Source organism: Thalassophryne amazonica, chromosome 7, assembly GCF_902500255.1.
Source record: "Thalassophryne amazonica chromosome 7, fThaAma1.1, whole genome shotgun sequence".
Lineage (NCBI taxonomy): Eukaryota > Metazoa > Chordata > Actinopteri > Batrachoidiformes > Batrachoididae > Thalassophryne > Thalassophryne amazonica.
This window is the reverse complement of record NC_047109.1, coordinates 3,270,789-3,286,305: the sequence shown is the minus strand read 5'-3', so window position 1 is coordinate 3,286,305 and position 15,517 is coordinate 3,270,789. Positions and strand designations below refer to the sequence as shown.

Genomic DNA, 15,517 nt, shown 5'->3' with positions numbered 1-15,517 from the left:
GATCCAATTCCTTATCGATTCCCTTATCAATACCTCCTGTGAATTTTCTGAGTACTAAAAGTAGTCTTTACAGGTTTTCTATGTCAACAACATTTTATTGAGTCTTAAATAAATATGAAATTGCTCACTGGATCCTTAAATGCTGGACATAAATAAAGATAAACAAAATTTGTAGTTTTTGTCAAAAGCATTTTCTTTCAGACATTTTGGTGTGAATGTCTCTCCGTACCTCTGAGCCGAACTCAGCCGGCTGCTACACGTCAGCACAGGAAGCCTCATTTTGGGAGGAAAAAAAAATATTTTGATCGATTGCAGTTTGTTTGTATTAAAACATTTGGAAAGAGGTGTCAATTGATTTAAACGGTGTATCGCTTTGAAGTTATTAATTCCAACTGGATTCTATCGTTCTAACTTTACTCGTCAGAGAGCCGTGCAGCGTTTGGAGCTGTGTGAACAGAACGGAGGACGATTCTCGTTTCTTTCTCCCAACAAGACAGGAGTCCCAGTTAGTGACTTTAATCCGCACACAAGTGACTCACAATTGACATATTCAGGGATGAAAGTGGTGAAAAACAAAAGAAGCTGAAACCCAAAATTACCCCCCAACACCACCCGCACGAAAATGTTTGAATTCTCGAAGCTCTGAAATGCAATCTGGGACTATTCCAGACAATAAACTGCAGTGAGTGCAGCATCCATTTAGTGAGGGGGAAAAAAAAGCAACTTTCCTTATTCAGATTCATTCCAGTAGTATTCTGCTCTTACTTGGATGCAGCAGTTTTCTAGCTTGGCAGATAGTTCTGGAGGAAATAACTGAAGAAATTAACAAAGTGAAAATATGGTTTGACTGAAACAAATTGTCATTAAACTTAAATAAAACAGGGATGAAATGGAGGTGTAAGAGTCACTAGGTGTTCACAGGAAACACTTATTTATGTTCATTGTTAGTTGGTTTTATCTTTTCTGTTGTTTTGTTTTATCAGGTTCTTTTTGTCTCTTTCTCTAAAATAGTATTGTAGCATTATTAGTTTTTATTACTATTATTGTTGTTGTTGCTATTATTATTATTATTAATATATAAACAAAATAAATGTCAAAAATATTACAATTTGTAATACATTTGGCTCTTTTACGACAACAATTACCATTAATTATTATACAGAAAACAAATGCACACAAACGTGCAGAGTTGTGAACTGCTTAACGCTAACTTTAACATTGAAAACGCCATAGACATGCTAAGGTGTTAGCATCGGTCCCATTTTTAAGTTATAAAACACATCTATCAACTGTTTCAGAAGACCATAACAGGTCGGTTTAACATAAAAAAGGTAAATATTACTCAGACATATGCTCTTTGGGGTTTTTGCGGGGAAAAATTAAGATAAAGCGAAATAAAACGAAGAACCAATGAAGCAGCGGGTCGGATCAATGCTTCATTGCTTCAAGTTTCAAAGAAGAGCCGCACTGTAGCAACGGTTGATTAAAGACCCTGCAGGGGTTCTGTAATCAACGTAGAGACATGATAATTTTCCCGACAAACACCCCCAAAAACAACGGCCGCTCTGAAGGACCAATAAGGGAATCACTGACCAAAAAAAAAAGCTATTGATGTCGGTGGATCAAATAATTTCTTAACGATACCTGAAAAGAAACAGTTTTCAATACCCAACCCTATGTACAGATGTACAGAACCTTTCGTTGCAGGGACGACCAATCTGTACTATGTGGTGGTGGGAGGGGGCAGGGTAAGTGGGGTTCTCTGGCATTATTTATAAGTCTAGCTGCAGGCGGAAAGAAGCTGTTTTTGTCTTGAGGTTTTAGTCCTGAGGGACCTCAACCGTCTGCCAGAGGGAAGGGTGACAAAAAGTTTGTGTCCTAAGTGAGAGGGATGGGCCACCATGTTCCCTGCTTGCCTCAGGGCTCTGGAGGTGTGCAGGTCCTGTAGGGATGGCAGACTGCAATCGATCACCTTCTCTGCTGCATGGATGATACGCTGCAGTCTGCTCCTGTCCTTAGCAGGCAGCGTACCAGACGGTGATGGAGGAGAAGATGATGGACTCAATGATGGCAGTGTAGAAGTTCACCAAGATTGTTTTTGGTAGCTTGAACTTCCTCTGGAAGTACATCCTCTGTTGTGCTCTCTTGGTGAGAGAGCTGATGTTCAGCTCCCACTTGAGGTCCTGGGTGATGGTGATCTCAAGGTAGCGCAAGGACTCCGCAGTAGCAACTGGGGAGTCACACTGGGTGATGGGGTTGGCCGGGATTGGGTCCATTTTGAAGTCAACAACCATCTCCGCTGTCTTGAGGGCACTGAGCTCTAGGTTCTGTTTGCACCAGGACACCAGGTGATCGATCTCCCGTCTTTAAGCAGACTCGTCCCCATCAGAGATGAGTCCGATGAGGGTCGTATCGTCTGCAAACTTCAGAAGCTGTTAAATGCACTCCAAATCAGAAAAAGTTGTGAAAATATGGTAAATGCAAATTAAAAATAAATAAGGAGTGATTCCTACACTTTCTTTTTGTGTTCTGTTGTGAGCAGTTGAAGCCAACGATATCAATGTTCTGAGTTGACCTGGGTTCTCTGTCCGAAATGGAGTTTGATTTTGGTCTTGAAACTTACTCAAAAAATGAATTCTGGTTACATTTTGTGAAGTCGTCTAATAATGGCAACGGTACCTACTGAAACCCTTGATGAGAACCTTCATTTGCATCATGTCAGTCCTTCCAGCTGAAAACCATTACTGGCCTGGACTGGAGAAGTAACCCGCCATGGACTGTGGTCCCATACATGGCGAATCCTCCACTCTGATGCGTGTCATGCACCAGATTCCGAGGATAACCCTCGACACAGATGGCCTCAGGGCCTTGATGGGACTGACTTGATGGATCACACAGTCTCCCATTTAATCAAACATAAAGATGTGTCTTTCCAGCAGGAACAATAACGGTCATGTCAGTGAAGATCAAAAGTACAGAGTTGGCTAATGACAAAGGTGAACTTGTTGCTGCTCCACCTCAGAGTGATGGCTTTGATGTTGCACGTGTCTGTGATCAGTCTGTGTGGTGTTTTCAGGTGTTCCTGGAGCACGGGGTCATTCCACCACTGCCTGTGGCCTGCAGCAGAGTCCTGCCAGGAGACCAGTGCCCCCCGGTGGACAGGAACTCCTCCCAAATGCCCAACTGGCTCAAGGTGTGACAGATTAACAGATGAGTAGGCTTTGCCTTTGACAGTTTGTTCCTGTTGGACATGTTCGGTGTCCAGTTTGGTCCATATAAATTTGGACACGAATAACATGTTTATTTTGGCCATTTAACACAAAATATCAGAATTCACTTTGTCCTCTTGAAAGCAGAGCAGTTTGTATCGTCACACGGGCAGAATGATAGACATTTATCACAGATCTCCAATCATATAGAACTGGAAACATCCGTCGTTTCACTCAAAAGCTGGAAGTCATTGAAGTTGTTTGCTTGTCTAGTGGTGCAGCTTAGCTAAAATTTCCATAACCATCGTTCGGTTTGTGATAAAAGTATGAAATTTGGCACACATATTCTAAACTAACTGTTTATTTTCAGATATGGAGCCTTTGCGGAGCTGACCTCTAATGAGCTACAGGGGTCAGTAGAATTACACAGGGGTCAAAATTTAGAAATGTTCCAATCATGTTGAAAACTATACCACATTATTTGTCTGATCATAACGATTCCAAAAAGGTATAGTTTGGACTATCTATGACTGAATGTTCTGGAGTTATGGGGTAAAAACAAAGGGAGAGGTGATGGTCTTGTCATTAAGGTGTTGGGCTTGAGACCAGAGGATCCTCGGTTCAAATCCCAGTCTGACCGAAAAATCATTAAGGGCCCTTGGGCAAGGTTCTTAATCCCCTATTGCTCCTGGTGTGTAGTGGGCGCCTTGTGTGTCAGCAGCCTGACATCAGGGTGAATGTGAGGCATTATTGTAAAGTGCTATGTAAATGCAGTCCATTTACCATTTACCACAAACCACAAAAATGGTGAGAAAGGTCAATTTCAGTTTGTACAGGGGTTAAAAGTTAAAGTTGCTCCAATTTTGGTTAAAAAAAAATATTGGTTAATAGCATTTTAAAAAGGAATAGTTTGCACCATCTGTCATGCTTAGTTATCATGTTATGGGGTAACATATGTCACATGTCATAGAATCCAATGGACATCAACCTTGTTTGACCTTTACTTTAGAGACCAAACATTCAGTACAGTCAAAACTATTCAATTCATTAATTCTATTCACTCAACCAATCACTTTTTACCCCTTTGTTTTTACCCCATAACTCCAGAACATTCAGTCATAGATAGTCAAAATTTTACCTTTTGGAGTCATTATGATCACACAAATAGCGTGGTATAGTTTACAACATGATTGGAGCATTTTTAAATATTGACCCCTGTGTAATTCTTTATTGACCCCTGTAGCTCATTAGAGGTCAGCTCCAGGATGGCTCCATATCTGAAAATAAACATTAGTTAATTTAGAATATATATGCCAAATTTCATGCTTTTATCACAACCTGAATGATTGTTTTGGTTATCTGCTGCACTAGTCTGCAGTGTTGTACAGTGAGGCAAATAAGAATTTGATCAACTATCGATTTTGCAAGTTTTCCCACTGACAAAGAATGTAGAGGTCTGTAAGATTTATCGTAGGTTAACTTCAACTGTGAGAGACAGAATCTAAAAAAACAAAAAATTCAGAAAATCACCTATGATTTTTAAAAAAAATAATTAATTTGCATTTTATTGTCTGAAATACGTATTTGATCCAATAGAAAAACAGACCTTAATATTTGGTACAGAAACCTTTGTTTGCAGTTCCAGAGCTCAGATGTTTCCTGTAGTTCTTGACCATGGGATTTTGGTCCACTCCTCCATACAAATCTTCTCCAGATCTTTCAGGTTTGGAGTTTCAGCTCCCTCCAAAGATTTTCTATTGAGTTCAGGTCTGGAGACTGGCCAGGCCACTCCAGGACCTTGAAATGCTTCTTACGGAGCCCCTCCTTAGTTGCCCTGGCTGTGTGTTTGGGGTCATTGTCATGCTGAAGACCCAGCCATGACCCATCTTCAATGCTCTTACTGAGGGAAGGAGGTTGTTTGCCAAAATCTCACCATACATGACCCCATCCATCCTCCCTTCAATACGGTGCAGTCGTCCTGTCCCCTTTGCAGAAGAGCACCCCCAGAGTGTGATGTTTCCACCCCCATGCTTCACGGTTGGCATGGTGGTCTTGGGGTTGTTCTCATCCTCTAAACATGGTAAGTGGAGTTGATTCCAAAAAGCTCTGTTCTGGTCTCATCTGACCACATGACCTTCTCCCATGCCTCCTCTGGATCATCCAGATGGTCACTGGTGAACTTCAAATGGGCCTGGACATGTGCTGGCTTGAGCAGGGGGACCTTGCTGCCCTGCAGGATTTTAAACCATGATAGCATCATGTGTTACTAATGTAATCTTTGTGACTGTGGTCCCAGCTCTCTTCAGGTCATTGACCAGGTCCTCCTGTGTAGTTCTGAGCTTTCTCAGAATCATCCTTACCCCACAAAGTGGGATCTTGCATGGAATCCCAGACCGAGGGAGATTGACAGTCATCTTGTGTTTCTTCCACTTTCTAATAAATAATCATAACAGTTGTTGTCTTCTACCAAGCTGCTTGCCTGTTGTCCTGTAGTCCATCCCAGCCTTGTGCAGGTCTACAGTTTTGTCCCTGGTGTCCTTAGACAGCTCTTTGGTCTTGGCTATGGTGGACAGGTTGGAGTGTGATTGATTGTGTGAACAGGTGTCTTTTATACAGGTAACAAGTTCAAACAGGTGCAATTAATACAGGTAAAGAGTGCAGAATAAGAGGGCTTCTTAAACATGATCTTCTGCAAAGGGGACAGGACGACTGCACCGTATTGAAGGGAGGATGGATGGGGTCATGTATGGTGAGATTTTGGCAAACAACCTCCTTCCCTCAGTAAGAGCATTGAAGATGGGTCATGGCTGGGTCTTCAAGCATGACAATGACCCCAAACACACAGCCAGGGCAACTAAGGAGGGGCTCCGTAAGAAGCATTTCAAGGTCCTGGAGTGGCCTGGCCAGTCTCCAGACCTGAACTCAATAGAAAATCTTTGGAGGGAGCTGAAACTCCAAACCTGAAAGATCTAGAGAAGATCTGTATGGAGGAGTGAACCAAAATCCCTGCTGCAGTGTGTGAAAACCTGGTGAAAAACTACAGGAAACATTTGACCTCTGTAATTGCAAACAAAGGCTACTGTACCAAATATTAACATTGATTTTCACAGGTGTTCAAATACTTATTTGCAGCAGTAACATACAAATAAATTATTAAAAAAAATCATACATTGTGATTTCCGGATTTTTTTTTTTTTTTTTTTTTTTTTTTTTTTTTTTTTTTTTTTTTAGATTATGTCTCTCACAGTGGACATGCACCTAAGATGAAAGTTTCTGACCCCTCCATGATTTCTAAGTGGGAGAACTTCCAAAATCGCAGGGTGTTCAAATACTTATTTTCCTCATTGTATATGGGCAGGTATCTAGTGCCATCTGTCCATGTGTTTTGTAACTCCTCATGAACTGTTGAATTTCAGTGAAACGTCACACCATGTGACAAAATGCATGAAGATACATTATTCTTGGCTGATGCCTTGTCATTTATTAATTAGCGGTACTTAAATAGGCTGTTTATCACAAAGTATTGTTTGCCACTGAGAGACAGCAGCCAGGAGGGTGGATGGGGTCAGCTTGATGATGGATCTCTGGTCTCTTCTGCAGACAAGGTCAGTTCACCAGCCGCCATCTCAGAAAAACACTGAACTGTTATTTTTGTGGCAAGTATCATCAAACTCTGCACATGAGCTCCAGTTTCAGTGGGAGAGAATTTAAAAAATAAAAATAATCTGGCATTAGGAGAAACACAGACCACTCTGATCTTGATCTTCATTTCTGAGAAGAGTCTGAGTCTGCTGAGTCACTGTTCTGCAGAATGGCTCAGGGGGGGTTGTTGTTAACTTGTGTTTGACTCATCTGTGGGAGTCTGTCAGTCTTGGCAGGAGAGGAAAACCCAAAATGTGCCATTGAGCAGGTTATTCGAGTCGCCACAGGAACTGACCCAGAGTTGTTGTGAAACTACATACCCAAGGTTGAGGCGGTTTTCACTTAGGAACATGGGACAACACACGGAGAACAGAATCTTCCTCCAGAGATACCAGACCGTTCAAAATCAAAATCCATGGAAGATTACTAGAAGATAACATTACCTCCCGAGCAAGAGATCAGGATGAACATCTTGTCCCTGCAGTCTGATTGACCAGGTCAGATCTTTGTTTGATATCTTCCAGAATAGTTGTCCAGTAATTCAGAAGACGCGACTCGGCTCCAGCAGCGTGCCAGATTATCCCCCCTCCATGCCTGCTTCTTGCAGCCTTCGCCTCCACCCCCACTGGGTTCACAAATGTCAGCCGAAAGCAATGCGTCACAAACGCTTCTTCACACTGGCCCATAATGCATCTCTGCTTCCTCTGGCCAAAGCCCCAGAAGACAGACTGAGTGACAGACGGGCAGATGCTCCACCACGCGGCCTCCTGCCTCACACGCCTCCATCCGTTCCCTCTTCAGGTGTCAGTTTTTTCACAGAGCTTCCAGCAGTTTCATTCCCATCAGCAGTGCCCCCTGCTTACGACACTCACGTGGCCGCTGCGCCTCCTGTTTGTAATAACAGTGTCCAGTCCTGTGTCTCAGCTGGACAACACCTACGGACCCCTATGATGCAGCAGAGCATTGCACAACACAGTAAACAGACATCGGGCAGTCCAGCTGACCGAGCCCCGTCCCCCAGCTCTTTGTCCTCCTCCATCTCCATCCCAGGAGCAGAAAATCCAGGCGTGTCCTGCACCGCTGCCAGTGTGAATTCAGGCTACATCATTGTCCAGGTGGTGACCCCCACAGCCTGCGAGCCTCCTGGGGTCACAGTCTGGGCGGCTTCATGTGTCAGGCAAAGCTCAGTCAAAGAGGCGGAGGAGGAGGAGGTAGAAAGTTCAACATCAACACTGAGTCCACCGTCCACTCCTCCAGAAGAGGACAATGATGAGGCTGTGGGAGGCAGTCAGTCTGTTCAGGGTGTGGTCACCGCTAGTGGTGAGGTCAACACAGGGGGAGACAAGCAAGATGTGGGAGGAAGAGGAGATGAAAGAGGTGGAGGAGGGGAAGCAGGCAGAGACAGACAGGAAGAGGAAGAAGGAGAAGGACAGAGAGGAGAAAGTCCAAGTGGAAGAGAGAGGGATGAGGATGGAGACAAAGATGATGAGCAGGACAGGCAGGGTGAAGAGGAAGAGGATGAAGACTTTGATGACCTTACCCATGATGAAGATGAGGAAGAAGTAATGTCATCAGCCTCAGAGGAGTCTGTGTTGTCTGTTCCAGAGTTACAGGTAAGCACCAAAGGTTCAGATGTCAGGGTCTGACGCTCACTGGTCCAGCGTGGTGTCTTCTGACCTCACTTTGCTCTGTCAGGAAACCATGAAGCAACTGACCTGGCTGGCATCAGAGGGGAGGCTCTGTGGAGATGCAGACTCTGAAGAAGACCCCTCCCCAACGTCTGCCGGCTCTCAGGAGGACAACTCTGATGAGGACGACGAAGGGCCTCCGAAAGGAAAGGTTTCAGGAGAAGGGAGGAGTGCCAAGGTGACAGGAGATGAGACGATATTTGAGGAAGGGACACCCAGAGGAGCTGGGAGGGGCCCTGGACGAGGAAGAGGTCAGATACATAAAGTTTAGAATTGTCCAGGTCTCCCTTGTTAAAGAGATCTCGATCTCAGTGCGACTAACCTGGTTAAATAAAGGTTCAGTTACGTTAAAAATGAAAAATCAAATTCCTTGACCTTGACTTTTGGCATGATTAAGTGTTGAAATATTCTGCAGCGGCAACATATGTGCTGATTGTGTGCAGGGCGAAGCCAGCCTCCTCGCCGCCTGAGGCAGAGTCGTCAGGAGCGCCACAGTAAGGACGCTGCCCGACTGTGGCTGCTGTACGACGACAACATCGTCAGCAACGACCCTCACAGAGAGACTAAAGACTGCGCCTTTGCCCACAGTTACCTGACCCGGGTGAGCACGTGCTCTTCACAAAACGACTTTCAGTTCAGTTTATTTATGCCATGCCAAATCACAACATACATCACCTCGAGGTGCTTCACACGAGTAAAGTGTAACCTGACCGGCCCCCCAAGCAGACCCCTGATCAGCAGTGGGCAGGAAAGACTCAGGTCTCTCTCTGGGAACTTTAAGTAATGTTTGTTTCAGGCTTCCAAACAAAATGTGAGTCAGTCTCTTTGTCACATGACTAATTGTGTCATTGATACAGAGCTGGTTCCACTTGGGGTTTGTGGACAGTGTGACTCACCAGACTCTCACTGGACCCAAATCACAAGAAGTTTGGACATTTAGTCATTCCTTTTCTACACCCACTTACTCCAATTAAGGGTGACGGGCGAGGCGGCAAGAGGCGAGGTACATCACAGACAGGACGGCAGTTAGTCACAGGCTGACAAACACGTTCACACGCGCACCAGAAGCCAATTCAAAGTCTCCAATTCAACTAACCTGCATGTCTTTGGAAGTGGGAGGAAGCTGAAGCACCCGGAGGAATCCCACGCAAATGAAAAGCATGCAAAAACTCTGCACAGAAAGGACCAGGTGGTAAGCAGTCCAGGGCCTTCAGGTAATGGTTCTAACTATGACGATGCTGTGCCAGCCAAAGTTGGGACAATATAAAAAGTAAGTCCCTTCAGCTGCTCCCTTGTTTTCACTCAGGGTCACCTCAGCAGACCCAAGGTGGACCTGTATGTCGATTTGGCACAAGTTTTACACCGGATACCCTTCCTGACGCAACTCCACGTTATATAGAGAGATGTGGCAGGAGTGGGGTTTGAACCAGGGACCTTCTGCACTGAAACCAAGCGCACTAACCACGTGTCCACCACCCCATTGGAAAATGAAAAACAAACCTGTCCGGTTCACCCTGTAATAGAAATCACAGTCAACCTCATAAACAAAGAAACACACCAAGAGTCACTGTTTCTCTTTTGCTCGCGAGCAGAGTGTTGGGTCACGAGGAGAGAGTATCGCTCAAGCATCAGATTCATTCCTTCTCTCCTTCCCTCTCTCTCTCTCGAGTGACACTCTACCTCGCTTTTTATTCATTCAAGCAAACAAGGATGCTGTCACCATGGTTACAAAGCAGAAACGATCAGCACAGTCTCTCCCGGGAACAAGGACAGTTTCAGTCTTTAATTGAGTGTCAGCGTCAGCAAAATAAGATAACAAATACCACATGCGAATGTGTGGCAACAGCTTATTGTTCTACTTGCTCTGACTAAGCAAAACAAAAACCTCAGATATCCTCATGTATCTGAACACTGCGTATGGAAAAACAGACACTTTGCATTAATCACGCCATGAGAAAACAATTGCTTTAGACATTTAAGTGATAACAAAATAAGGCATATTCATAATTTTATCAACATTTCCCCCTGTTTATCAATTATAATGTCTAAAGTTTCATAGTCACACCACTTTGGCACTTTGTTCCGGATTTTCAGTAGTTTGATCATTTTTATAGATGCATTAAATCTTACAATTAGAGGTTATTGTGATAGTCACTCTACATTTTTTGCTTCATCAAATAGTTAGTCAAGATGTTCAACAGCATCATCATAGGCTTCGTCTGGCAGGCAGACCGAATATTCGCTGCCATCAGTGGATAACAGATCTTCATAACTTTTAACCAGCTCATCACTCTCTTCTGCTGTTTTCTTGTTTCATCAATAAGGGTCTCATTTCTTCTGATTTACCTTCTATTGCAGATACGATCAGCCTAGTACACAGTGATCTTATACAACCCCTGGCAAAAATTATGGAATCACCGGCCTCGGGGGATGTTCATTCAGTTGTTTAATTTTATAGAAAAAAAGCAGATCACAGACATGACACAAAACTAAAGTCATTTCAAATGGCAACTTTCTGGCTTTAAGAAACACTATAAGAAATCAGGAAAAAAAATTGTGGCAGTCAGTAACGGTTACTTTTTTAGACCAAGCAGAGGGAAAAAAATATGGACTCACTCAATTCTGAGGAAAAAATTATGGAATCATGAAAAACAAAAGAACGCTCCAACACATCACTAGTATTTTATTGCACCACCTCTGGCTTTTATAACAGCTTGCAGTCTCTGAGGCATGGACTTAATGAGTGACAAACAGTACTCTTCATCAATCTGGCTCCAACTTTCTCTGATTGCTGTTGCCAGATCAGCTTTGCAGGTTGGAGCCTTGTCATGGACCATTTTCTTCAACTTCCACCAAAGATTTTCAATTGGATTAAGATCCGGACTATTTGCAGGCCATGACATTGACCCTATGTGTCTTTTTGCAAGGAATGTTTTCACAGTTTTTGCTCTATGGCAAGATGCATTATCATCTTGAAAAATGATTTCATCATCCCCAAACATCCTTTCAATTGATGGGATAAGACAAGTGTCCAAAATATCAACGTAAACTTGTGCATTTATTGATGATGTAATGACAGCCATCTCCCCAGTGCCTTTACCTGACATGCAGCCCCATATCATCAATGACTGTGGAAATTTACATGTTCTCTTCAGGCTGTCATCTTTATAAATCTCATTGGAACGGCACCAAACAAAAGTTCCAGCATCATCACCTTGCCCAATGCAGATTTGAGATTCATCACTGAATATGACTTTCATCCAGTCATCCACAGTCCACGATTGCTTTTCCTTAGCCCATTGTAACCTTGTTTTTTTCTGTTTAGGTGTTAATGATGGCTTTCGTTTAGCTTTTCTGTATATAAATCCCATTTCCTTTAGGCAGTTTCTTACAGTTCAGTCACAGACGTTGACTCCAGTTTCCTCCCATTCGTTCCTCATTTGTTTTGTTGTGCATTTTTGATTTTTGAGACATATTGCTTTAAGTTTTCTGTCTTGACGCTTTGATGTCTTCCTTGGTCTACCAGTATGTTTGCCTTTAACAACCTTCCCATGTTGTTTGTATTTGCTCCAGAGTTTAGACACAGCTGACTGTGAACAACCAACATCTTTTGCAACATTGTGTGATGATTTACCCTCTTTTAAGAGTTTGATAATCCTCTCCTTTGTTTCAATTGACATCTCTCGTGTTGGAGCCATGATTCATGTCAGTCCACTTGGTGCAACAGCTCTCCAAGGTGTGATCACTCCTTTTTAGATGCAGACTAACGAGCAGATCTGATATGATGCAGGTGTTAGTTTTGGGGATGAAAATTTACAGGGTGATTCCATAATTTTTTCCTCAGAATTGAGTGATTCCATATTTTTTTCCTCTGCTTGGTCTAAAAAAGTAACCATTACTGACTGCCACAATCTTTTTTTTCTTGATTTCTTATAGTGTTTCTTAAAGCCAGAAAGTTGCCATTTGAAATGACTTTAGTTTTGTGTCATGTCTGTGATCTGCTTTTTTTCTACAAAATTAAACAACTGAATGAACATCATCCGAGGCCGGTGATTCCATAATTTTTGCCAGGGCTTGTAGATGTTTGAAAACAATGCTCCCCTGAGAAAGACTGGAAGGGATTTGCACCACCACTGGCCCGAGCATCAGCCCACCCCCTTTTTTGAAAAAATTACATTAAACACCCAAAATTAACACTTTTTTTTAATTAAAGTTCATGAAACAAAAAGTAAGTCCCCTCAGCTGCTTCCTTGTTTTCACCTGGGGTCGCCACAGCAAATCCAAAGTGGATCTGTATTTTGATTTGGCACAAGTTTTACACCAGATGCCCTTTCTGATGCAACTCCACGTTCCATGGAGAGATGTGGCAAGGGTGGGGTTGGAACCGGGAACCTTCCACACTGAAACCAAGCGCACTAACCATTGTCCACCAAAGTTCATGAAACACCCACCCTAATTTTTTTTTTTTTTTTTTTTTTTACTCCCATCACAGCATAAAATGCAAAAATAAATGAGATTTCACAGTTTTTCTCATCTCTTCCAGTATATGATGACCTGTGAAGATGTCATTAGTGTGGTTTGGTAATATTAAGTTGAAAGGTGCTCATATTTTGAAAGACTCCTGTGTAAGAAAAGACAACATATTGCGGGAGAATCGCTAGCATTGTGAAGGTTTACATGTCCATATTGGCAGGACAACATGGATGCTCCACTGTTTTCAGTGAGAAGCTGACTGGAAAGTTTTGTCAGTTGTCAAATGGATGTTTTATTTTTAACAAGGAGAAAGAAATGGACAGCAAGTGCAGAGAGTTGCCTGGTTTACAGGTAGGAACTTTTTAAGCTGCCATCAGATCCACGGTTTTGTCTTTTAGTAGCATGCTGTGCGAAACAAGTAAATTATTGCCCATGTGGTTATCACTGAAAAATGACCGTGCCTCACATCAGTTCCTGCAGGAGGTGACATGAGGCCACACAGGTCAGTGTAAGAACTAGAGTCCGCAGTCGCACTGAGCCCTGTCCCGGCAAGGAGGCGTGGTCGCCATTTTGGATCCAGGCAACTCAGTGGGCACCGCGCATAGATGGTCAATTAGTCTCGTCAAGAAACAGGTGGAATACAGAAAGCTGCAACAAGCTGCACATGTTGGCAAAACCACAATTGGAGGAAGAAGGGGGACAACATTTCCTTTCATAAGTAAGTGGTTTTGGTTATTCTTGTCACTTGGTCCGTGACATTTGGTCGATAAACAGGTGTACAGTGAGGCAAATAAGTATTTGATCCACTGTCGATTTTGTAGGTTTTCCAGTCTACAAAGAATGTAGAGGTCTGTCATTTTTATCATAGGTACATTTCAACTGAGAGACAGAATCTAAAAAGAAATTCTGAAAAATCACATTGTATGATTTTTAAATAATTAATTTGCATTTTATTGCATGAAATAAGTATTTGATCACCTACCAACCAGCAAGAATTCTGTCTCTCACAGACCTGTTAGTATAAACTAACAGGTCTGTGAGAGATTCTTAAAGGAGGGCTTAGAGGAGGACTTATTAAAGATTACTTTAAGAAGCCCTCTTATTCTGCACTCTTTACCTGTATTAATTGCACCTGTTTGAACTTGTTACCTGTATAAAAGACACCTGTTCACACACTCATTCAATCACACTCCAACTTGTCCACCATAACCAAGACCAAAGAGCTGTCTAAGGACACCAGGGACAAAACTGTAGACCTGCACAAGGCTGGGATGGACTACAGGACAACAGGCAAACAGCTTGGTAGAAGACAACAACTGTTATGATTATTTATTAGAAAGTGGAAGAAACACATGGGAGGACCTGGTCAATGACCTGAAGAGAGCTGGGACCACAGTCACAAAGATTACATTAGTAACACATGATGCTGTCATGGTTTAAAATCCTGCAGGGCAGCAAGGTCCCCCTGCTCAAGCCAGCACATGTCCAGGCCCATTTGAAGTTCACCAGTGACCATCTGGATGATCCGGAGGAGGCATGGGAGAAGGTCATGTGGTCAGATGAGACCAGAATAGAGCTTTTTGGAATCAACTCCACTTAACATGTTTAGAGGATGAGAACAACCCCAAGAAAACCATCCCAACTGTGAAGTATGGGGGTGGAAACATCATACTCTGGGGGTGCTCTTCTGCAAAGGGGACAGGACGACTGCACCGTATAGAAGGGAGGATGGATGGGGTCATGGATCAAACAACCTCCTTCCCTCAGTAAGAGCATTGAAGATGGGTCATGGCTGGGTCTTCCATCATGACAATGACCCCAAACACACAGCCAGGGCAACTAAGAAGGGGCTCCGTAAGAAGCATTTCAAGGTCCTGGAGTGGCCTGGCCCGTCTACAGACCTGAACTCAATAGAAAATCTTTGGAGGGAGCTGAAACTCCAAACCTGAAAGATCTAGAGAAGATCTGTATGGAGGAGTGGACCAAAATCCCTGCTGCAGTGTGTGAAAACCTGGTGAAAAACTACAGGAAGCGTTTGACCTCTGGAATTGCAAACAAATGTTTCTGTACCAAACATTAAGGTCTGTTTTTCTGTTGGATCAAATACTTATTTCATGCAATAATATGCAAATTAATTATTTAAAAATCATACAATGTGATTTTCAGATTTTTTTATTTTATTTTTTATTCTGTCTGTCACAGCTGAAGTGAACCTACGATAAAGCTTACAGAACTCTACATTCTTTATAGGTGGTAAAATTTGCAAAATTGACAGTGGATCAAATACTTATTTTTGTCAATGTATGTTTCCTGCCCGTACCTGTGTCATCCGAGGTCGCACACCATTAACTCTTATGTCAAGTTGGTATTTTCCCCTGCTAGACCGATGTCTAGTTAAATTACTTGTCATTAGTGATTAAAATTGTTCGACAAGACCACTGTTTTTTTGGGGGGTTTTTTTGCGCCTTAAATAACCAAGCTGCTGCTCGCAGATTATAATGACCC

At 42.9% G+C, this 15,517-nt stretch overlaps 1 protein-coding gene across 1 annotated transcript in view; it reads left to right on the top strand.

Annotated features, from left to right (window-relative positions):
- Window positions 1–15,517, top strand: part of LOC117513188 (GON-4-like protein) — a 130,927-nt gene that overhangs the window by 66,351 nt on the left and 49,059 nt on the right. Inside the window, 4 exon segments of the mRNA XM_034173484.1 lie at window positions 3,077–3,193; window positions 7,376–8,464; window positions 8,547–8,790; window positions 8,983–9,140. Of these exon segments, the coding sequence (XP_034029375.1) occupies window positions 3,077–3,193; window positions 7,376–8,464; window positions 8,547–8,790; window positions 8,983–9,140 (1,608 nt within the window).